Here is a 24,195-nt window from a genome sequence, read left to right on the forward strand (position 1 = left end):
TGATGGAGAAAAATTATGTGTTACATTTAGTTTGTCACTTCCTCAAGCAGATAGCTGAAAGCAATCAGCTGAATTATGTTCACCAAGTTCCTTTTTCACTATTATTCAAGTAACCTATGGAAATGTGGAAATGCTGACATCTGTGTTGTAGATGGAAGTGAAAATACACAGACCCATGACTCCTGAGTTCTTCGTTAAGACTGTAACCTTTGCCCTGTGCTGGGAGAGACAAACAGTGACACTGAGGATGGAAAGAGATTTAAGTTTGGATACAGTGGCCATCCAGCCTAAAACAAACTAGGTATGAGAATCCTCGTGGTAACGTGGAAAGGTGGGATGAAGATGGCACCTATGGTATGATTTAGCAGATCCAGACATTCCCAGAAGATATCCTCATCAGAAAGTGCTGCCAGGCATTCAGCTTCCCTCTGGGCAGCTGGATCAGTGACCAGTTCCAGTTCAGATGGTTTGTGCTGCTGGCTGCAATATAATCAGTGATGCTGATAAGCAGCAATATGAGATGGGAGAACATGGCCAAATGCTTGTGTTGGATTATCAGAGCTGTTTAATGGCTGGTGGGCAATTCCAGGCTGTTGAGAAGAGATCCACTAACCATGAGACACTGTTACTTGGAATTTATCACAGCAGAGTAAGCCTTGCTTGTGGCTGTAGTGTTGTCTGAGCATATTCACAAGAGAGGAGGGAGAACTCGTCTTGTGTTCTTCCTCCCCTTCCCACACCCCTTAAGGATATGTTTCTAAGAGCAAGATGAAGTCAAATCAGAATCCACTGTTCTTGAAACTACTGAAATGCAGATGGCCATCAGCTGTAGTAATACCATGTAGAAAGAACAGTGTGAAGAAAAGAAATCATTATATTCACTAAAATTAGAAAAGCAAATCCACAGCCAAATAATTATTTAAAAATTTGCAGGCAAGCTGAGAATCACTATTGACAACCCATTGATAAAAGTATCAGCTATTTCCACCATCTGAGGACAAGTGAGCTGCCCAAGGTAGTCTTTTGTGATTGTGATGCAAGGACTGTGTTCTGTCAGGGAGAACGAGCTGACTGTCTCAGCTTTTGGAAGGCATTTCTGGGAGTAAGTGCTTAAGGGCATTAGGGCTTGGAAAAAAAATTATTGATATATGCAGATAATAGAGGAGCTCCAACACATCTGAATGGCACTGAATTACCATTTATTGGATAAGAAAGTAAGCCTAGAGAAAAATCACAGAATCATACCCTAGAAATGTGTAGGAAGTATGTAGCCAACTATCTCCCTTTCATTGCAGACTCAGTTTTACAGTGTATTTAAGTGAGGTTAAACCTGTCCCAAGACAGGAAAATTTGGCCTGAAGAACACAGAAGGAGTCCTATAGTGAATAAACCTAACATCTGAAAACTTCACTAGTCCACAGGAGACTGAGGGCCTGAATGGACAAGCCCAAGCCAAAGGACAAGAAAGGAGTAAGCAGTTTATAGGATCACCAGCTGCTTTTTGAATTCTGTACTTTCTTACCGGTATCCTGGAAGCCCTTCAGATTGTTAACTTGCAATAATGCAGCAAGATCAGGTTCTTGAAAGAGTTAAAGCCTCATAGTTCAGAGTTCCTGCCTGCGTCCACTCTCCTTCCTACACTATTAACCATTTTAGCTGCAGGTTTTGTGATGGTTTTTCAGAATAGAGAAGATCCTTATGTATTGATCCTTCACTTCTGGTGAAATCTCCATCTGCATGGCCATAACTTTTTTTCTGTAATCCACATACATATAGTTTCCTTCCTCTTTCCACCATCCTGTTGAAGTGCCAGTGCTGTATTCATGCACTTGTATCTCACTTTCAGGTCATCAGCATTATTTTCATGCACTGAGCTATTGCTTTTAACATCCTTACCATTGACTTGAAAGAGGGGACAGAATATCTGACTGTGGAGCAGAAAACATGATACTTATATTTTGTTCTCCTTGAACCACAGCTTTTGCTGTTTGTCCTTTCCAAGCCACAGAAGTCTTGTTGCTCCTGGAGATTCCTTTCCAAGAGCAGGAGCTTTGGTTCCCCCTGGAGAGATGACTAGTTGTGCTCATGGCCAGGAGTTTCAGCCTTGTTTTGTCATGTCCTTCCTCATGAAACTGTTGAACCACTGTGGTTCATGCAGTGCACAGACTATTTCTAGGAGCAGCCCTAGACCAAGATCATTGAGACCTGGACCTCTGTGAGGTCTCATTGTTTTCTGTTTGTGCTGAAAAAAAAATCAGGTTATCCAGTTACTCTTGTGGGAGAGCCCCAGATTTTCTTTTGAATCCTGGAAATGAGTGAAAATCTTCCATGCATGTTTATCTTGTGTTTTCTGTGGAAAGTGAGGCTCTGTGCTGCTCAGGCAAGTGGCTGTTCTCTCCAGAACTAAAAGGATGAGGTTGTGGCAAGGAGACTCCTAATTGGAGACCCTAATTATCTGTATCTTTTTAAATTTTATTTTTAGCTCACTTATGGAATGTAAATCACCCAGTCTAGTTGATGTCTTCCCTAAATGATTCACAGTGCCTGGAAGACCAAACAATTTTTTTTCCCCAACATTTTGTCAGTCTTTGATGCTACTGCCTGGGATTTAGGTAGTATGCTGATAGATTCTAGGAAAAGTGGACAAGATTGTATTGGACTGGCTGTACATCTACTATTGAGGTGCAGCCTAGGAATTGGAGAAAATAGAAATTAAATCTTTGCTCTACCATTTTGGCTTCACAGCAATAACCTTTCCTTTGAGCTGTGCAGAACATTATACTTGAGAAGATCCAGGAAAACTAATTATTATCAATCCCATATACAGAGCTCAGTAGTCAAGGGTCATCTGATTTTAAAAGAATTAAACTTCTTGTTTGTTTTTTTCTATATCATCAGTTTGATTATTTTTTCTTCCTTCCCCTCCCTTCCCATGGCTTTTCCTAAAGCCATAGGGATTATAGATTTGATTTTGTTTAATTCTTTGATTATGTAATGCTGGAGCAGCCTTTGAGCCTTCAAAAACTGCAGCAGCCATCATGTAGCATGCACAAAATGAGAGAACTGGCCATTTTGCATTTCAGATTAATTACTGGTAAAACATGGAGCTTTGTTAATTCCATGGTATTAATTTTTGTGAATATTTTGTGACTTTTGGAAGCACAAATATTTACTTCATACCTTGGGTTAATAGTTGAGGTCAGCTCAGATACTGAGTGAAACTGGTGAACAGATATTCCTGTAGAGCAGAACTTGCTTTCTGGTCTTTATACAAAGTCCTACTTTCACAGAGGAACTGAGGAGACAAGAGATGATTTTGCTTTGAATGGCCTTTTATTTTACTTTGAAAAGAAGCAGCTGTTGCAGGTTTTTTCCATACAGGATATGTGATCTGAGACTCTGCAATTCTGATGGTAAATATGAAAAATATACAACATGGATTAAGTTAAGGAGGATATTTGGATGTTGAGGTACATTTAGCATTTGGGAAAGGGGACAAATTTTTGCACCTGGCAGTGAGGTCTCCTGTTCAGAGGTGCTGGGCAGAAATTCTACCTCCTCTGCAGACCTGCTGTGTTTCATTTTTGACCTGGAAGAATCCAGGCTAACAGCCACTGGCTTTTTCCTATTTAGGTGTTAATAAGTCTTTCATTTCTCTGCTGAGATTGGCAGTTAGGGAAAGAGATGTAATTGTTATTTGTGCTGTGGAATTTGTCCTCCCACCTCCTGACCGAGACTCATCACTTTGTAACACGTGGGCTGGGAGGAATAAAGTGCAGAAGATTCTGGAATCCAGAGGTAAAAGCTTCCAAGTGATGCTAATCACTAAAGTTTTTGAGATACAGGTGGTGTCACACAACTGGATTTTCAGAATAATTCGGGTACACCTTTGTGCTGAGACAACAGTTTGAATGTACAAACAGAGTTTCCAGATGAGAATGTCACTGCCTAATTGGGAGGAACATATTCAGGTCAAGTGCCAGATACAGTTATGCAGGATAACAGTGTTGGTCTGCACAGCCTTTAGGGAAGCAGCATAATCCTGGAATACTGAAAAACAATCCAGAAGCAGGTGCACAGCATTGAAGGGAGCCATCAGAAGATATTCTTCTGTCTTGCAGAGCATGGTTATTGATTACTCAGTTCTGTGGTTCTCAGACATGAGCTCTTCATTGACTGGAATTGGATTTCTGGAGGTGGTTGCTTTGTCTGCAGCAACAGCATATGAATAACATGTTCTGTTTGTCACAGATGCCTGGGTAAGGGAAAGCACCTGTTATTAAATGCATGATGGTGTAGAGAACAGAATGGATAAACAGACCATGAAATTGTGTTGGGTCAGTCCTAATGCTGCCAAACCACTCAAAACTTCAGCCTCAAGTGACTTCCTTTTATTTACTTTCTAGTGCATTAGCAGCCAAAATTCACTTTTTTTCAATCCCCATGTGAAACCTGAGATTCTCACAAAACTACTGATACTTAAGTAAAGTGACCTGGCAGGATGAACGGGCCTGACATGATCCTGCATTGCAAAGACTGGAGACACAAAAATCCCACATGGGTAGAAAAATCTACAGGAGAAAATCCAGGCTCGGTTTATGCTCTTTCATTATTTAATTGTGATTAAAATACAACAGCCACAAGGGAACAAGCTTGATTCCGTTCTCTCTGTGTTAGACTATGGCAGTGCCACCTGCTCAGCATTTTTCTATCTTAATGCAGCTTTTTTTACTGAGCCCAGAGCAGAATTACCTGGAGGAGCAGCAGAAAACCTGCAGAGAGGGTTGTGATAGTTGAGGATTAGGAGGCAGGAAATGGGTGATTCACTGAAGACGAGCATGAAATCAAAGCTGTGGGGAGGATATTTGAGAGAAGTATGAGCTGATACCTAAGTTATTTATGGAGGGGGGAGAAGTGGGCTTTGCCTTAAGAAAGCTGTGCAGGTTTGGGTGCAGTTGCAGACATAGTTGGGCAGACAGGAGACTTTGGGTGGAAGGAAAACAAGATTCTCACTGTGGCTTTGGGTCAATGAGTTTACCTCAGCTCCTTCAGTAAAGGTGCAGCCACCTCACCTGGCACCATTTGGTGTATTTTGGTGAAAGTCTGAGGCCCTGAAGAGAGTAACTGAGCAATTAACACATTATTTTCAGTAGATGGAAACAGTTGTTTTATTGATGTATTGTTGGTTTTCTCTCTCATGATTTTTTTAATTGTGTTTGTATCTTTAAAAAATATGTGCCAAAGGGAAAGCTCTGGCCTCTGCAAAAAAAAAGACTAAACCCATCATAACTCATTTCTGTTATTTGATTCTCTCAGGTATTATAAGCAAGGCTATATGGCTCATGTCAGTAGAATCCCAGAATGGTTGGGTTGGAAGTGACCTTCAAGCCCATCCAGTCCCACCCCTGCCATGGGCAGGGACACCTCCCACTATCCCAGGTTGCTCCAAGCCCCGTCCAACCTGGCCTTGGACACTTCCAGGGATGGGGCAGCCAAAGCTTCTCTGGGCAACCTGTGCCAGGGCCTCCCCACCCTCACAGGGAAAAATTTCTCTGTATCTAAACTAAATTTCCCCTCTTTCAGTTTGAAGCCTTTACTCCTTGTCCTCTTACTACAGTTCCTGATGAAGGGCCCTTCTCTTTGCTATTGAGCCTACATATTTGTCCTCTCTCCAGGTATTGTCCCCTTCTGAAGAGTGATACTCGAAGCTTTAAGCCACTGGCAGATTTGCTCAGACACAGAGATAAAAATCTGTCTGCCTGTTCACTGTTTGACTAGAGATGCAAATTGGATAATTGCTGAAGCAAAAATAGTCGGTAGCTGCTTGTGGAAGATCTGCATGCAGGATTATACTAGTTTTAGAAGAAGAGGTATTAAATATTCGTGCCAGTTTCAGGAAACATGCAGACATGTTTTTGAATATAAAATTGAGAATTCTGAGCCTCCCTCATGAGTAGAATGAACTAGATCAAGCACAGCATTTTAAAGCATCCTTTTGCTATCTTTCCTCCTCCATACACAGTATATGTGCTTTGACTGCACTTCCTCCAGCCTCTGAGCTGCTGCAGAAATTCCAGCCACTGAGCAGCTGTGTGTATGCTTGAATGAAGTGTGTGCTATTCCATGTGTCAGCAGGAAGAGATATAAATAGAGCTTTTTTCTCCTTGTTGTCATGGTCTATGTTTCCGCTGGCTACCCCGAGCTATTTCTTCTTCAAGTCTGGTGTAAAGGGAATACATTGAAGTGAGGTTCTGTGCTGCAGTTGTGGATCATAGAGAGCATATGAAGCAATTTAAGGATCACAGCTATTTGCACTTAGTGCTTAGTGGGACAAGGCACATCAAGATTAATGAATGGCAGCTCTTGCTGCTGTCCAGGCAGCTGGCATTTGGCTGCAGAAGTTGCCTTTTTCCCCCCCACTTCTTTCCAGTGAGGGAAATAGCTGGAAAAAATCCCCCTTCATGGGACTGTCAGGTTGCAGAGTCTGAGAATGAAGCTCTTTTGGCTTTGTGCTCCCCTTCTGACACATGCTGCTCTCACACCTTTGCAATGAAAAGGTGCTGCTGTGGCCACCTCATACACCAGAGCTGAGACACAGAATCCTGGAATCACAAAATGGTTTGGGTTGGAAGGGACGAAGAAGATCATCTCATTCCATCCCCCCTGCTATGAACAGGGACACCTTCTACTAGACCAGGTTGGTCAGAGCCCCATCCAACCTGACCTTAAATATTTCCAGGGATGGAGGGCTGCTGGGGGAGTTGATTTTTCTGGTACTGGTGTCCCCACATGGAGAACAGTGTTCCTTGGTATTGCAGGAATATACATTTATTATCAGATGATCTGACATCCATGAGCTGCACCACACACCAGGACTCTGAATTTGAATGGTCTGCATGGATTAAAATGGACCAGGTCATAGTACCCACTCAGGTACTATTCCAAATCCAGAGTTCATAATGTAACAAACCCTTTAATCCATGGCCTGACCTCGTAGTGGTGGGACTGAGGAAAGGTGTTGGGAAAGTAGACTCTGATATGTAATAATTCAGAAATCAGTCACCTCCTCATCTATCACAGAAATGAATGACCCAATTTTGTATTTAAATGTATGTGTAAAATACACACAACTACAATATGGAAAACAAAAGTATTAAGTTTAATTCAGTCTTAAAATAGTTTTAAAATACTCTACATGTAGGTCCCACCAGATAGTAATTTAAAATTCCTTTTGAAGTGAAGGATTCGAGAAGCAATAATATCACCTTTTAGCCTTTGTGAACACTAAGATCTTTTAAATGTTTCTATTCTTTGACAGCTTGTCCTAGTTACCTGAGAATATGACATGTTTCCTGGAAGGAAAATAACTATGCTATCAATCCAGATACAGTCTGTCCTTGATTTTCTCCCTGCCTCCTCATTTAAAGGAATCACAGCTATAAGAAATGTGAATTTTCTCAAATTTAATCAGGGTAGGATTTTTTCCTAAGTCAGCTTCCATTAAGCAATAAGGTGGAAATGAAGTTAGTTTCCCTTTCTTTGCTCTCAGACATCCATTTTACATCCATTACAATCTATGTGTAATAATTCACTTCCCAGATTTGATCATCCTGTTCATTTCAAGCCAGTTCTTCCATTTTTAATACTTCCTTCAGAGAAGGGAAATGGCAGGAATATTAAATAAATAAGTTTCTGATATGTTACTACAACTGTTTGAGCCTTTCTTGAGAGAGCTCATTAGCAAATGAGCAGTTCCTGAGTATAATGTAAAGCATCCTTTTACATGGAAGGACAAATCTGAGCCATTTCTCCAGTTGTTCCATTGAAGGAACAATTCTTCACTTAAAACATTATTTGGGCTATAAAATGAAAATAAAAATAATTGAAATATAAAGCACATCATTTACTAACTCTTAAGCTGGGATTATGAGAGCTCTATTCTGAAAAGGTTATAGTGATCAAAAATCAACTGAGATAGCTCTACCCACTTTTGATGGAAGTGTTAAGCATCCAAGGGCCTCCTAGACTTAATACTTACCATCTGATGAATATTTAAGAAAGTAGTCTAAGAGACAAGACACAAAGGCATCTGCAACTGTTCAAATGGCTGTTGCAGTGTGGTACCATCCATTTTGAGCAGCTGCCAACTCTGATCTCAGCCTTACTTAGATAACCATACCTTAATATTCCCTAATTGTTTATTATCCTCCCCCTCAACTAATCTTTTTGTTAAATTTTGTATCAGCATCATATGGCCTTTACAGCTCATCACCTGATTTCAGTTTATGTGACCAAGCAGAATAAAGCACTGAGCAAGTTAGGAGGTTCATAAACACATTTAAACCAGCCACAGGTGGTTTTTGGTGTTTGATGGATCTGCATGCAGATCTGTCAAATTCAGGACAACTACACCTGTACATATCCCTTGAAAACCTAATGCAGGCTTCTCATCATGTGGCTCAATTTTGAGAGAACTTTTAGCTGCAGGGGAGGACAAACAGGTAGAAAGCTTGAATCCATGATACAGTAGGTCCAGACTTCCAGAGCAGTCAGGCTGGTTCATCTCACCAGCACCAAAAAATCTGCTTTAAAGGGTTAAAGACGTAGATGACTCTAAATGATCACAATACTTAGATTTACCTACAACCTGAGAAAAATGATGACTTGCAACCACTTGAAAAAGCAAACCTATTTCTGCAGTAGGAGAAGGGATGTGAGGAGTCTTTGCAAGGTCACCTCCATTTTCTTCTTGAAGAATGTTTTAAGGGATTCTGAAAGAGAGAGGAATTGTGTAGCGTGCTTATCCAGGGGGCTTATCATATTGTATTAGCACTTACTCATCACATTTAATTAAGATTCCTTTTTAACTGATGCAAAATATTATTAGCTCCATTCATCCCATATCAGTGAAAAGGAATAATAATGGGATGTGATCCTAACAGGAGATGATAGGAAGCTGCTAATGTGACATATATATTGTGGAAGGGAAAGAGGGCTGTGACTGCCAAAGTCTGTTTTGAGGGCTGTGGGATCTTTAGTTTTACAGCCCCTTCCTGTGGAAGGTGTTACAGTGACAGACCTCTCTTAGGGCAGGTTGCTGGCTGACAGCCATATCAGTGGGAATCAAAATAGGCATTGGTTAGTGTTAGTTAATTGGCTTTCAGAGGAGGAGAATTTGCAGAGGTTTAGTGACAAACTAGTCAAAGTGGGTCAGCTGAAGGATTTTGTGTACCTGTCTGGTGTAGTTCACTTTCAAGTGAAGAAATCACTTGAGGAGAACAAAATTAAACTAAACAAAACAGTAATAGTACCCTTTCTTCCCTTTTGTGATGCAGATAGAGAAAAGGCCAGTTTCAGGTTTCATCCATAAAATATTAGTAAAATGATCCCTTTATTTGTGACCAGAGCCACAGGGAGCCAGGGAACAGGTGTCAGCTCTGAGGTTCAGAGCACAGAGCCACCTTCAACCTCTGAGAGACAAGGAACTGCATTTCCCACTCTCTGAAGCTTTGTATGGGTTTTTTTTTCCTTTAAGAAGCAGAAAGCTTTACCCTGTAATCAACTGGTCTGGAGATTGCAATGGTTTGGGCTGCAGGGGTGGGAGCCATCTGCAATAGGAATGGCTGAAGTCTGTAAGCTAAACATAGATGATAAAGTGAGAAGAAAAATTGTCTTTTAAGACTATTTCTCGTGTGTCCCTGATCCATTGCTATTCTATCCTCTCTGAGTGGTGAAGCTCACACATTCATTCATGTTTAAAATAGATGCCTCTAAGAGCACTGACAGAAATGTGTCCCTTTCTCTTTCACTACTACTTCATCCAATTAGTTGGTTAAAATTAGATTCTGCCTTGAAAGGCTAAAACTGATGCTTCAAGTTTCCATAGTTGCTGGCTTTCTATTAACTCTGCTCAGTTAAATGGTGGGGATTCTCTCTTGCCTACCAGCACTGGGTTTTGGGAGCTGTGCAGGGCTTTGTGCACCAGCAGTGATATGGACTGTGCTCAGGTAAGATTACCTGCAGAAGGTTTTCAGAGCTGTAGGGATTGGTACATGGTAAACAGTTTTGTTGAGGGTAAGCAGGAAGGACTGAATTAAACTCAATTCTCTCAGCAGTGTTCACTGTCCAAGGTGAACACAAATAAAAACAAGCTGAGCCTGTCCAGGAAATCACAGAATCACAGAATGGCCTGGGTTGGAGAGGACCTTAAAGATGATTTTGTTCCAACCCCCTGCCATGGGCAGGGACACCTTCTACTAGACCTTCAAGCCCCATCCAACCTGGCCTTAAACACTTCCAGGGATGGGGATCCACAACTTCCCTGGGCAACCTGTGCCAGGGCCTCACCACCTCATAGTAAAGAATTTTTTTCTGTTACCCTGGTCTGAACCTACTCTCTGTCACTTTGAAGCCATTCCCCCTTGTCCCGTCCCTCCAGGCCCTTGTAAAAACAATCCAACACTAGAACATTTAAATCCTTCCTTTCAAGTAACCTGAAATTTTCCTTCTTTGGGCTATCAAGCACAGCCAGCCATAGAGATGGGGGCTGAGGCATAACGTGGCTGCAGTGGCTGTAGACAGGAGTCCGAGCTGATCCTGTTCACCCCATAGAAGCAGAGTGGCCTCCAGTGGCAGGAGTCGACTGGGATTGCAAGTCTGTGCTCTTGGCCTCCATTCAACAGCTCATCTAGCAGAGAGCAAGGGGAGGAGGGGGCTGGCTGGCCCCAGGGTACTGTTACAGGCTCCAGCAGCAGCCAGGAAATGCTTCCTCCTTTTCACCTTCACATCAGGATTTATGATGCTCTGTGAGCCTGTTGTCTGTCAAATAAAAGGGCTTGTATGTAAGAGTCAAATTATTTGTTATTTAAATTTGACAGAACACAGTAACCAGAATTGGCTTTCCATAACATGAGACTGAGCAGTGCCCAGATGTGTTTTGTCTTCCCGACATTCAGAGCTTTGTTTTCTGCAGTGACTTTTGCTCTCTTTGCAATATTTCATGTCCTTATATAAAGAGGCAGCCTCCACCCACAGCACCAGCCTGATGGAAGCAGTTAGAGTGCCACCCCTCTCCTGGTCACATCCAGAGGGACATTTGAGCCACAAAGCAGACGTCCCATTTTTTAAAGGTCTGCTTCTACGTCCATGTTTTTGGGATGCGTCACCCGGCACTCCTAAAATCAGCCTTCAGCAGAGGTCTGGGGAGCTGCTTGCTGCTGTAGTCATTCAGTTTAGTGCATTTAAGGACATTTAATTAGGACATTTAGGCTACATAGCACCTGGTTTGACAGGAAGGCAAAGACAAGCCTTCTCTTAGGTGGAGGTGGGGCACCCACCACAGGTCCTCAGGGGAACATTGTCCCCAGCTACTACCCACACCACCCTCTCCCTTCCCGAGTACTGAGGGGCAGAGCAGTCCCTCCAACCCCAAATTCAATTTTTCTGTGCTACTCACTGCTCTTTCCCTTATTGTTTGCATTAAATCCAGGGCAGAAGGGCTGGTGCTTTAACTGCCCACACTGTATTAACAGCACATTTATGAGATGAAAATAATTTGGGGTTTTATTGTTTGGTTGGTTTGAGATTTGTTTTCTTTGTGTTTTTTTTTTTTTGCTATTTTCAGCTATGAACTCTTAAAAACAGTCACTGTGAGCCTGCAGACATGGGGAAATGCCCAAATAAAAATATATCTATCTTATATTGCAGGACTAATCTCTCCCTGATGACCTCTGCATGCGACACAAACATTCAAATGCTGCATCTCCCCAAATCCAACATTAAATTTGAGCTGAAAAGATGACAAGGAGCATCCTGGATGCGTGCACATGCTGTCTCAGTGATGCAGCAGATTAGCCCTCAGTTTGCTGAGGAAAGGGTTAAAATTTGTGCTCTCCAAGGCAAGTTCTACCTGTGGTAGCAGGACTAGACACAGGTACAGCACTAAGAGGATATTAGCTGAGAAGGTTGATATTTTTATAGGAGGAAAAGCCTCTTTTAGTGAAAAAAGAATGAGAGGAACTGCTCTGTTTGCTTCTTCAGCATCTGTGAGAAGCCATTTACCCTTTGTTGTGCTCTGGCCACAGCAGGCTGTGGTAGCGAGCAAATTAAATTTTGGTTTCCCATATCTCAGACTATGCTGGCAGAGCTATTTGGTAGCTGAGACAATTACTTTAATACACAGCCATGTAAGATTGGTTTCTTATAACGAGGTAAATAATCTTTGTGTATATTAATGGTCATTGTCAGCATGGACACTAACCTGGGAGTGAGCTGGAAGTGACCTCCGTGCCCACCCCCTGCTTTGGGACTGGATGTTGGAGCAGTGGGGGGTTACAGATCTCCTACAACATATGTGCTATAATTACCCTCTTTAATAATACTGACTTTAAATCCAAGCACTGGATTAAAGCTACAGGCTTCTTCGTGGGGAGAAGTTTTCATTTGGTTCATTCCTCCTGTCTCTGATTCCTTAATGCAGAACAGGTCAAACAGATGGGAGAGCAGAGAGTGAGAATTATTTGGGTGTTTCTTTAAGGCTCCAAATTGACACAGTCACTGGAGATGGCTGGGATTGTTTGGCAAAGTGATAGTTAAAATGGTTCAATTTTGTTCTGACTGAATCATTCCTCTGTCTTTCAGTTCTATATCTGTCTTTTTATCATGCTGATGACGGATTTTTATTTGCTTTCTTTTTTTGTGGGTTTGTTGGGGTTTTTTTAATTTGTTTCATTTTTCAGGAAAAAAAAAAAGATTAAATGGGCATTTTAATCCCAAAAAGGCTTAGGGATGATCAGTGAAGCCAGAATGTCCGCAGAGATCCTCCAAATGACACAGAGAGGGTTTTTCAGAGCACGCTGTTTGCATTGGATGTGCTGTTTCAGAATCAGTGCAGAATGTCAGACTCTTTATCATGGTGAATATTCATTAAGCCTGCCAGAGGCAGAGGCTGCAGTCAGTACAGCATCAGCAGAGGAGGCAGGGAAGAGAGAAATCAGGTTAATGACTAGCTTTCTCTGCAGTTTGCTTCCTGCTTATTGCCTGATCTCAGTTTTAAATAAATTCATTTAATTAATGTGTTTTGCTCCTTTGACCTGCGGACAGAAGGGGCTGTGATTAATGACGGGGTATTCCATGGCTTTAGTCGGCGTGTTCTGCTGTGTGGGAAAAGAACATTGAAAAATATTTCCTTTAACTTTAATAATAACAGAAGTTTCGATTGAAAGCTTTTACCTAAATGATTTTCTGAGTCCACGAGCCACCATATTTTTAAAGACAGGGACAAAGTGGTGAGTGGTGAGAGGGGTGAAACAGAGCAAAAACGAGCTGCTGTCTTGGCCGAGCATGTCACACAGTCAAAAATGTCTCTGCAGGGAGACAGAGCTGCACAGAAACGCTTTCCTCTTCTCCCCCTTGAGTAGGGGCACATCTGTTCTAACATGAGTTAGCCTTCTTCTGACAAAGGTTCTTTAAGAAAGCAGCAGAGGCATAGGAGGTAGAGCCGATGTAATGACGCTCAGAGTATACGGGCAGCTCGCATTATGGGCAGTAAGCACCACCTGTTCCTAGCAAACACCAGATTGGAGCTGTGGGGCTATACAGGGACAGGAAAAAAACACAAGGCCTCCCCAAAAGAGAGAAAAATGTCAGTTAGATGGAAATTACAGGCTTAGCCCAGACCTGATGGGATATCGATTCCTGGGCTGAGTGATGACATGTGCCGTGAGCAGACATTTTGCCCCAAATTTAGAAGATGTCTCAATTTCAGGCTGTTTGTACCCATCACTCAGTATTACCTCTCAGCTTGGGTGGTTTTACAGGCTGATGAAAGTTGAGTGAATTTGCAAATTCTGCATCAGAGAAGGCAGCACCTGAAATCTCAGTGACAGACCTGTGCTTTGGAGTTCTGCAGCACAGGTTCTAAGCTGTGCTGGTGTCTTTGCTGCCAGAACTAAAACGTGGCCTTTTAAGGGGTGGAAATGGTGCAATTTTAACAACGTGGCTGAGCTCTCTCAGGTGTTTCTGAACAGAACATGCCAGTGCTTGCCCAAATGAAAATCCCATGAAAGGATTAGGGCTGAGAAAGTGGCCTCATCTTGCAAACAGTTGCACAGGATTTTTTGTGGCTGTCACCGTTAAAGAGATTAGTTTCGAACTTTTTCTTTTTTTGAAATATTCTGGCATGGTCATTAGTACAACACCCCCCAAGCCATGGTGCTGCTTGGCTTGCTCCTGAGGGTAGAATTCAGCTCCTTTTTCACCAGCCATCCAAAAGTTAGCTGTCTAGTATAAATTTTCTGGGTGGGCTTTATCTGTAAAGAAGCAAAGGTAATACAGCTCCAGCAGAGAGAGGAGAGGAACAGAGAGAATTCAGTGCATCTAAAACCAGGCATTTTAGCTCGGTGGGTTGAACTGACTTCTGAGGGTGCCTGTCTCTCTCTTTACATACTGTAGCAACAGTTAAATTAGACAGAGGATGCCTGTGTTTTGGTGGTTGAATTTAGAAAAGGGATGTCTTACTCTGTGGATGTCTTAGAAAAATAAAAAGAAGGTGCCCACAACTGCTACAGGCTAAATTTTAGGAAACCTGTTCCTTGTAGCAGGTGCCTGGGCTCCCTGCACAGAGTATAGGGAGACTTAGACATCACTGGAAACCCTGTGTGCTGAGAGCAGGACTGCCTGGAGCAGTCAGGTGAGGAGCTTGGTGCTCAGCGAGGTGACACAGCTCACCTGCAACCTGCCCCCATGATGGGATCTTGGAATCTGTGACATCCACATAGAATCATGGAATGGTTTGGATTGGAAGCTCACCTCATTCCACCTCCTGCCATGGGCAGGGACACCTTCCACTAGACCAGGTTGCTCAGGGCCCTCTCCAGCCTGGCCTTGAACACTTCCAGGGATGGGGCAGCCACAGCTTCTCAGTGTGATATGACAGTTTCTATCTGACAATGTGTAGGAAATCAGGTGCTTTCAGAGCAATTAGGGCTTGTTGAACGAGGGCCTGCTGACCGAGATTTCTGTGTTTTTTAAGTCCGGTGAGAGGTAGAAGGCTACAGCATGTGACCAGTAAATGCTTCTGGAAGAGGAAAAAAAATAGCTATGCACCGTACTGTACTCCCTCAAGCTTTCAGATAGGTGATTTTAGAGTATGTTTGGTGGTTTTTTATGTGTAAATCTGCCTGTGCAGTTCAGACAGCAGTCACGGGATAGAAAAAGAAGTATTTTGAAAGACAGCCTAGAAGTCACTTCGTGCCATCTAAATATGTGATCTACTCGACTGCAGAGTCTCTGCTGCTCTGGGTTCCATTTAAAGTCTACTGAGACACTTGTATTTCGGTGAGAGTAAAAGATGGAAGGGGTGAAAAGTTCATCTCCCATTTTAGCTCGCAGACACACAGGCGAAGAAGCATCAGGACCTGCAGGTGCAGCCTAGATTTTGGGTTCTGCTGCATGCAAGCATTTAAAAATTTAATTATTTGGTCATTGAACATGAAATCTGCCGTATTCCTTAAGAATAAAGTGAAGGGGCAGTCTCCAAAGTAATCCTATGAGTTACACCAGGAAATGACCAGACTCTGAACTTTTATGTAGGAACATTGGCAACTCAGTACAATCCTCTGTACTGTAGGAAGAAAAGAAATATAATGTCTTAAATTAAGTGTCATGAATATAACTGGCGGGTTTGCTTTATTTAGATTTTCCTCTAAGTTTAATAAACAACTTTGAAGCATTCAATAAGACCCAGAAAATATGCAAGAGAAGTACAACTAATCCCATTAAATGTAAAATAGCATCTAAGTGGAAAGTTTTTGTTGTTGAACTCCTGCTGATAAGAAACAGAAGAGATGTTTAAGGAAGCTTTGGAAATAAGTAGTAGATGACATTTATCCTTGATCTGAAAATGCCTAAACATACAGCATTGTTAGTACAGCTGAACTGTGACCTTCAGTCTGCCAATACAGATAAACACACATGTTATCAGGTAAATCACGCAGAAGAGAAATTTCCTGAGGAGACTGGTGAAGCCCCACTGGTAGGAAATGATGGCTATTAACTCATTAGGTTCTGTCTGTCTCTGTCTTTTTTGTATGTGAGCTCTCCACGCAGCTGCAGAGATAATTAGTTTCCTTTGGCTTAGTGAGTATTAAGGAGAATTTAAAATGCTTAGTTTGTATGGACAACAAACATATTTGGGGTCTGGCAGAAAACCATACAGAAAGGGAAGCAAACCTCCACAGTCTGACAGAACCCTGATTCCAGGGTAGGTGTGATGGGTTTGTTGTGTTTGGATACGTGATGTCAGATGGTTTTGGAGCAAATATTACTGACTTCATCTGGGGAGTGGATTTTTCCAGGCAGAACCAGATTAAAGGGTCAATATCCTGCTCTGAATTAGATTTCAGTAATGCAGATGTGTTTGTGCACCCGATTAGTCTGGCAGGAGGTTTCATGCAGGAGATACTGTACCTTAGGGATACCCTGGGTTCTTGCACTTTGCTGTATTTGTGTGGTAAAATGAGTAACATAAAGTCACTGTCATTGTCTTACGTCTTGTGTCCAACCTAATAAGTTGATTAGAGGGATGGAGCAGCTCTCCTGTGAGGAAAGACTGAGAGAACTGGGATTGCTCAGCCTGGGGAAGAGAAGGTTTGGGGTGATGTAATTGCAGCCTTCCAGTGCCTGAAGGGAGCTGACAGGGAGGAGGGAGAGGGACTATTTACAAGGGTCTGGAGTGACAGGACATGGGGGAATGGCTTCCCACTGCCAGGGGGCAGGGTTAGATGAGATATTAGAAAGAAATTGTTCCCTGTGAGGGTGGGGAGGCCCTGGCACAGGTTGCCCAGAGAAGCTGTGGCTGCCCCATCCCTGGTAGTGTCCAAGGCCAGGTTGGATGGGACTTGGAGCAACCTGGGCTAGTGGAAGGTGTCCCTGCCCATGGCAGGGGGTTGGAACAGGATGATCTCTAAGATCCATTCAAATCCAGTCGATTCCATGGTTCTGTGATTCTATGCTCACATAAAAATGGCACAGCCACACCCTGTGTCGTTTCAGCTGTGCTGTGGTGGCCCTGCAGTCCATAGAGTCTTGTCACTCTGTACTCTTCAAAGTAATTTTTCTGCAATTCACTGCTGCAGGGTTCTCCCCAACCAGAGCAAGGGTGGAGTCAAACATGATTTGAGGTCACCTTCAGCTGTCTTTTTCCTGCCAGGAACAGAAAAAGAGCATTGGGTCTGGGCCAGCATTGTTTAGAATGAATGTTCTGTGGGCTTGTTGGGAAAAAAGAAAGGATTTATTTGTCAAAAAGGGCTTAATTTATTAGGCACAATATGAAAGCTCACATTTTTGTATTGCTGCAGAAAGCCAATTGATTAATAATTTGGAAAAAGGCCAAGACACACAAATTCACCTTTGTAATCCATCATCTCAAAGAAACAAAAGTGATATAAATTGTACCTGAGCAAAACAATTTATTAAGCAGGAATGAAAGCTGGTTCATATTAATGCATTTATTATGAAAGTACTTTCTAGGACATTGCTGTTACTAACAGGAAACATGTAAAAAATCTGGAGTTGATAGTTAAGACTGTAAGAAATTTACAGAAAAGCTACAACTAATAAAATAGAGGAACTTTCACATTATTAATCACTTAAAAAATATATTTGAGACTAGACAGGTTAAGGTCACTAAAACAGCTTCAGCTGTTCCTGGAAAGAATGTAAGTTCAAAGTTAAAACTTCTTCATCATTTAATACAATCTTAGGGGGAAAAGAAGTGTACAGTCTCTTCTTGATTAAATATCACATTGTAAAACAGTCGTGTCACCTCCATGTGCTGTGGAGGTTCAAAGGTGCCAAAGATTCCATGTGCCAAACCTGTTACATAGATGGCCTCAGAGATAGTTCCAATATGTTGTATATTCACATTTCTTTGGCTCTGTAACTTTGGACATCCTGTGTAAGTACAGAAAAGCTTAAAAAAGGAATCATGCTTCCCAGACGTGTTTATTTTGCTGCCAGGCAGGAGAAAGGTTGTCAAGCAGCAGAATATGCTTTTTTTTAGCTTTTGAACCAGGAGACCCTTATGTCTGCATGCACAACACATAGTTTATTTCATAAAATAGAAAATTGTACAAACAGTGTTACAGGAGATGAAGTATCATTAGAGAATAAGAAATAGAGGAGACGCTCTTCATTTCAGAACAAATAGAACAAATGCAGTATTCTTCATTTCTGCTACAGGGGTACAGAGTAGCCAGTAGCTGATGTTTACTGGCAAAACCTTGGAGATCTCCCTCTAGATTATCTGTTTTGTTCTCTCTTCCTGCCCTCTTTTAACAGTGGGAGACATTTCTTCTCTGTCTTTCGGTGCCCTTCCCTCCTTTTCCAAGGGAATGGAGTCCCTCTCAAATGGTTTTCCAACCCCTCCTTGTATCAGCACAGTTCCCACCTCCTTCCTTACCCCAAACATCTTTACCTCTTCAACTGGACAGCTCTGATACATGATGCTGAGACTTAATCAATGGTATTGGAATTTTTTGTGTGGTATTGCAAGGGTTTGTGTGTGGCTGGGAGTGTTAAAAGTGTGAGAGGTCCTGTGTTTTGATACTGCATTTTTAGGGTGTAGATAAGAATATTTTCATCCGATTTGAGGGTTTTAGCATCAGTGCATAAACATTGAGCCTTCCCCTGATTAGAGTCCTTTAAACACTTAAAATGATGTATTAAAATAGCTGTGCTGTTCCCATTCAAAATTGGGAGTTCCATAAATAACAACAAGCTTTCAAAGTTTCAGAGAAAAGAAAACAACCAGGTTTTAACAATTTCTCTCATGGAAGAACCTAATTTTGTTGCAATTCACTATGCTAGAAAATGGTCCTTGTCAGAGCAACATACACAAACATTTAAATCCGATTAGCTCAATCTAATCAAAATCATGGAAATAAAATTAAAACTTGCTTCATAGTGCAAACCTAAATCTGGGGACAGAACTTTATATTTTTCTCTATAAAATGCTGTGATCTGTAAAAAATATCAGGATAACCTATGAAGACCATGGATATTTCTGAGACCAGATTGTGCACCCTGATGGAAGGAGTCCTGCAGTATCTCTGCCCAGTTCAATTCACTCCTGGTTTTGCTCTAGGGCCATGTCTGCTGCTCAGCCACATTGCACACACACAAACACACAAACACGTGCTACTTGGCCTCAGGTTCCTCTCAGGGATGCACCAGCTCAGAATCACAGGATGGCTCAGGTTGGAAGGGACCACTGTGGCTCATCTGGTCCCACCTCCCTGCTCAAGCAGGGTCATCCCAGAGCACATGGCATAGGATTGCATCCAGAATATCACCAGTGAGAGAGACTCCACACCCTCTCTGGGCAGTCTGTTCCAGTGTGTGGTCACTCACACTGTGAAGAAGTTCTTCCTCATGTTCAGGAGGAACTTCTTGAGCATCAGTTTCTGTTACCTCTTGTCCTATTGCTCAGCACCACCAAGCAGAGCCTGGGTCCATCCTCTGACACCATCCCTTCAGACACTCTTTTCCTCCATGAGGAATCCTGGACACAGCTGAGAGGATGGTTTGCTAAAATATCCCAAATGGATGTGCATAATGCCAAGGCTGCCTTGGACACTCTTCTAACCCTGTCCCAGAAGACTTGACACTCTTTTGCCATGCAATACACGAGCTTGTGTTTCCTGCCTTAAAACATTACAGTGGGCTGCATCACAGCCATCTCTTATTTCATATACTTCAAAAGAGGAATAAAGAACAACCGTGTTTCAAGGCACAAGAGTCCAAAGCCTCTTGGGCCCAGCAGTGCACGGAGTGAGTCAGTGTGTGCTAACACTGAGCAGCCTGGGCAAGAACCAGTGGGTAACCCCCAGATGAGCAGCCAGGCAACCAGGAGTCACTAGGCTGAAGCCAGAGCTTTCAAAGGGGAAGCTGATGCTCACTGAGGGCTTGTATTTAATGATGCTTTAAGCTTTTTTTGCTGTTTTGACTTTTTCAGAACCTGAGGCGGGAGAGGTGTCCCCCCCAGTGGGAGCTGGTGTGAACAGCAACAGCTGGACCTTTAAATTTGGACCGGGCAATTCCAAACAAGGTGGTCCTGGTGAGTTGCCAGACAAATTCATTATCCCAGGATCTCCTGCAATCATCTCCATCCGGCAGGAGCCACCAAACAGCCAAATTGACAAAAGTGACTTCATAACCTTTGGCAAGAAGGAAGAGACCAAGAAAAAGAAGAAAAAGAAGAAGGGAAACAAGACTCAGGAGAAAAAAGAAAAGGGCAACAGCACCACTGAGAACAGTGACCAGTGAGGGGCTTATACTGAAAGAACCCACTTAGCCAGTTTTTGTAATAATGGCAGATTTCTCCTATGTAGCAACTCCCAACTTCTTCCTACTGTTAAAAAATTTCCTGTATGTACAGACTTGAGAAAATCAGCAGGAAATTCAGTGTCTGTCTAAATTGCTTAACAGGTTTTGTCTTAAAAGCTTTATTAAGTCTGGTGTTAACTCTTTTTCTCCACTCTGGCTTGTTTTCAGAATCTAAAAAGCAGACACAAGTTTCCTTTCTCCTACGCCGAAAAGGAGAATCTTCACAGTACAGCCAGTGAGAGGTTGGACTCTGCACTGTGGTTCCTGTGCTCCTGTCTTGATGACACTTACAGGACAGGTTTAAAAGTTTTAATGTTGTGCACCCTCTATCTGATTGGAAATATTTGTGTGCAGATGTCAGTTAGGTGATACGAGATCAGATTATAAAATGCAAGAAGAGCTGGTAAATATGCAACAGAGGAAACACCTAATGAACACAAATGTTCAAAGATGTTCAGGCTGGGGAGAAAATACCTGAAAGGAGATGAGCAGACTTGTCAAATCTTGAGAAGTCACTGTGTGGAAATACTGAGTCCTATACATGACGTATTGTACACACTGCTTTGAATGAAACCTCACATTTACAGCTCTTTAAGATACCATAAATTATATCTATTTACCAAGCAAGCCATTGGGAAAATTGTCCCTTAAAGCCCTGCATTACCCTGGCAAGACCAGCCCTGAGAGTGTAAGAAGGGCTGGGCTGACATCCCAGGAATGTAACTGTGATGCTCTGTGTCCCTATTTCCACTCTAACATTATTTTGCACATTATGTCTCTGAAAAAGTCAGAGTTTTTCCACGACACTTATGCAAAAGAGAGAAAAAAGAAACGTTAACTATGCTATTTGTTATTTGAGATATTTATTTATAAAGAAATATAGCTGTAAATGTCAAAGAAATATGATGCCCTTTAACCCAAACAGAAGTCAATCTAGAGCCATTATAAATTACAATTGCTGCTATTAAAGTGCTTTAGAAAAATTGCCTGAAACATCTGTATTATATCGGCCACTTGCCAATAACAGCTTTATTCTGTCGGGTGACTTGAGGGCTGCCTCTTGCATGTATTAATAAATACAAGAATATCTTCTCTTTTTTTTTTTTCATTAATCTGCACTTTGAATACACCTTTGCAAACAAACTGTCCTAATATGAAGAAGCAGAAGCAAACTCCTCACACAAATGGATTTATTAACCTGCTAGCTCTGTGCAGTACCTTGGTGTTACCTCCCACACAACCTTTTCTGATTTTAGTTTAACTTTTCTATGAGATTATGAACTTCTGACCCTACTAACACTCCCTATGTAAAATTCAAGTACTGTATGTATGCTGTATGCTCTTATAAGAATCCTGAAATATTTATTCTGTGCTTGTGTATGTGAATGTCAATGCAACTATTATTAGAGTGGACTTTAAGCTTTACCGTTGAATGTAAATTCATTATTTCTTTTTTGTACACTTGTGAAAAAGTGCAGTAGTGTTAATTTTTTTAAGCCACTGTTGATTATCAGTTCTTTTGTGTATGAAACACAAGTAAAATATCTTTCTTAAACCAAGCCATGCATGCATTTTGGGATTTATTGGTAAGAATCTGTGAAGCTGAAGTTCTGTGAATTAAACCTGAGGGTATAAATGGAGTGTTGAACGTGGCTGAGGATGTTGATATAAAACCAATACATGTATTTTTAAATAGAATATGGCTGATGAGGGAATTCCAAGGAGTTTTCTACATTATTGTACATTCACAGAATAAAGCTCAAGTGTCGTGTTAATTGGAACTGTGTAAGAAACTACATAGCTCTGAAATTTCTAACAGGCCCTTTAATCTAGGATCAAAGAGAACAACTGGATTTCTTGAGACATGTCCTGGATGTTTTAAGTTTCCAAACTGCTGACAGTTCAGAATAGAACAATTCCTATTCATTTTTAAGAACCTGCAGCAAGTCTTAAAACATCACAGAAAAGCTCTAATAAAAGAATTCATATCTCAAAGCATGAACCACCAATGGCCTCATGTGGTCTATTTAGAGTTTTCTTTTGCTACCAGTCTTGTTTTACTGACAATAAAAAGGTGCTACTTGTGAAAGAGAATCCTTGATTCACTTTTAAAGGCTAGACAAGAGGAAAAAAATTAAGCTTTGGGGAGGGAACTGTTCCTTTATGCAAATGTGCTATGCAAGTACCTTTAGACGTACTTTTTTTTATTTGGTGACTAATCCAAGAGCTCCCAAAACGTTCATCAACTGGAGTTACAGAGGTAACTTAAACACACAGAAGGATACAGTTGTTTTATACTCATCATAAAGTCGTTCTCTCAACGCCTCTGGTAAAAATCCAGCACAAGGATTTAATTCTTACAGGAATCTTTAACATTTGATTATTTTTAGATTTTAATTGAGTGTTTGTTCTTCTTTTGAGTGCTTGCATTTTCCCCTATGCAAGCCAGTCTGATTCAGTCATTTCTCATCAGTGGTCACACACAGCAGGTTTTCCAAGTCTTGCATCTATCAGAATAAACCAAGAGCTGCAGTATGTCTCCAATTTGCTGGTTTGAACACAAAATTACATTTACCAATGCTGCCTTTGATGCAGGTGCTTACTTCAGGGGGACTGTATGCCTTGGAAGACAAGAGCAGAATATCTGAAGATAATAATTCCAGTATGGAGAGCTGATAGAGCAGAGAAAAAAACTCTCAGAGGAGAGGAGAGGCTCTTGCTGGAATTGTTTAAAAAGAGGCTGGGTTGCATTAGTAGGCTATACATTCCACTGATTCACTGTGTTTTCAAAAGACTGAATCAGGCACCTCACCAGATCCTTAAAAGATTTTTCCTTATTTGAACCTCTAGTGCAACTGGAATGCTGAGATGTCTGCAGTGAAATTTGGCTATTTCATAACTAATATATAAATTATACCGGTTACATCCTTGATTTTAGTTGTCCAGGAGGAGGATAAACCCTTGGCATGAAGTATGTGTGGAGAACCAGGGGTGGGTGGGGGTGGAATCTGCACATTCCGCCACAGTTTTAGGGGTTACTGTTGGAACACCACACAACGATGGGAATTGAGAACCAGAGGTGGCCAAGACCTTCACAAATTAAGAAGCAAAAGTTTAGTTTATCCTCCTGCTGACAACGAAATGGGCAAGACAAAATACACTGCAGAGTTTGTTAGCAAGGAAATTACAATTGCAGGGCGTTTACTACTTGAACAGGTTATTTCTCTCAAGAGTTCACAGATGCTTTCTGTGAGCACATTGTCCTTGGAAGTCTGGTTTCTGTGCACACAAGATCAGTGGTCAAAACTATTGGGCTTTTATAACAATAAACCTGAATTATGTTGTGTATTAATAACATCCTGTCATTAAAAAGAAATCTCATTTTACATTAGGCTTCTAAGGCCTAATCTTGTGCAGTTTCTTTCTGCTCAGTACTTGGGTCATTCCACATCACAGGAGGGGATCCAGCTGAAGTTTGCCAATCATCTTACATAAGGAGAAGAACACAGGACCCAAAATACGTTTCCCAAATTTCATATATGAAAATAAATTATGGAATTATTTTCAGGCAGTTTTGATACCTTTTAGGATCATCTTTATTTCCCCTTCTTCTTCACTCATTTGATGTTTTTCAACAATCACTTTTGTCAACAGCTGGGTAAAATAAACCACGTACAATTATTCTTGCTTTTCCAATTCTCCCCTAGCAGCAGTTTCATAGATCTCATGTAAGACAAGGATTAAGGAAGGAGCTGAGCCATTATCCTCATTTGAGTCCTAAAGAACTGAGCAAGTTCCTCAGTTTTGCTG

At 41.6% G+C, this 24,195-nt stretch overlaps 1 protein-coding gene across 3 annotated transcripts in view; it reads left to right on the forward strand.

Moving 5' to 3' along the window:
* Positions 1–22,474, forward strand: part of LOC113981364 (protocadherin alpha-C2-like) — an 80,844-nt gene extending 58,370 nt beyond the window's left edge. For 2 of the 3 annotated variants that reach the window (XM_027708717.1, XM_027708716.1), the window contains exon 4: positions 20,015–22,474. In XM_027708717.1, the coding sequence (XP_027564518.1) occupies positions 20,015–20,325 (311 nt within the window). In that variant the 3' untranslated portion in view covers positions 20,326–22,474. The remainder of the gene's footprint in view (positions 1–20,014) is intronic. The other variant, XM_027708718.1, reaches the window with a different exon arrangement.
* The last annotated feature ends 1,721 nt before the right edge of the window (positions 22,475–24,195 follow it).

This window comes from Neopelma chrysocephalum, unplaced genomic scaffold (assembly GCF_003984885.1).
Source record: "Neopelma chrysocephalum unplaced genomic scaffold, ASM398488v2 Primary Assembly neopelma1_96505, whole genome shotgun sequence".
Taxonomy (NCBI): Eukaryota; Metazoa; Chordata; class Aves; order Passeriformes; family Pipridae; genus Neopelma; species Neopelma chrysocephalum.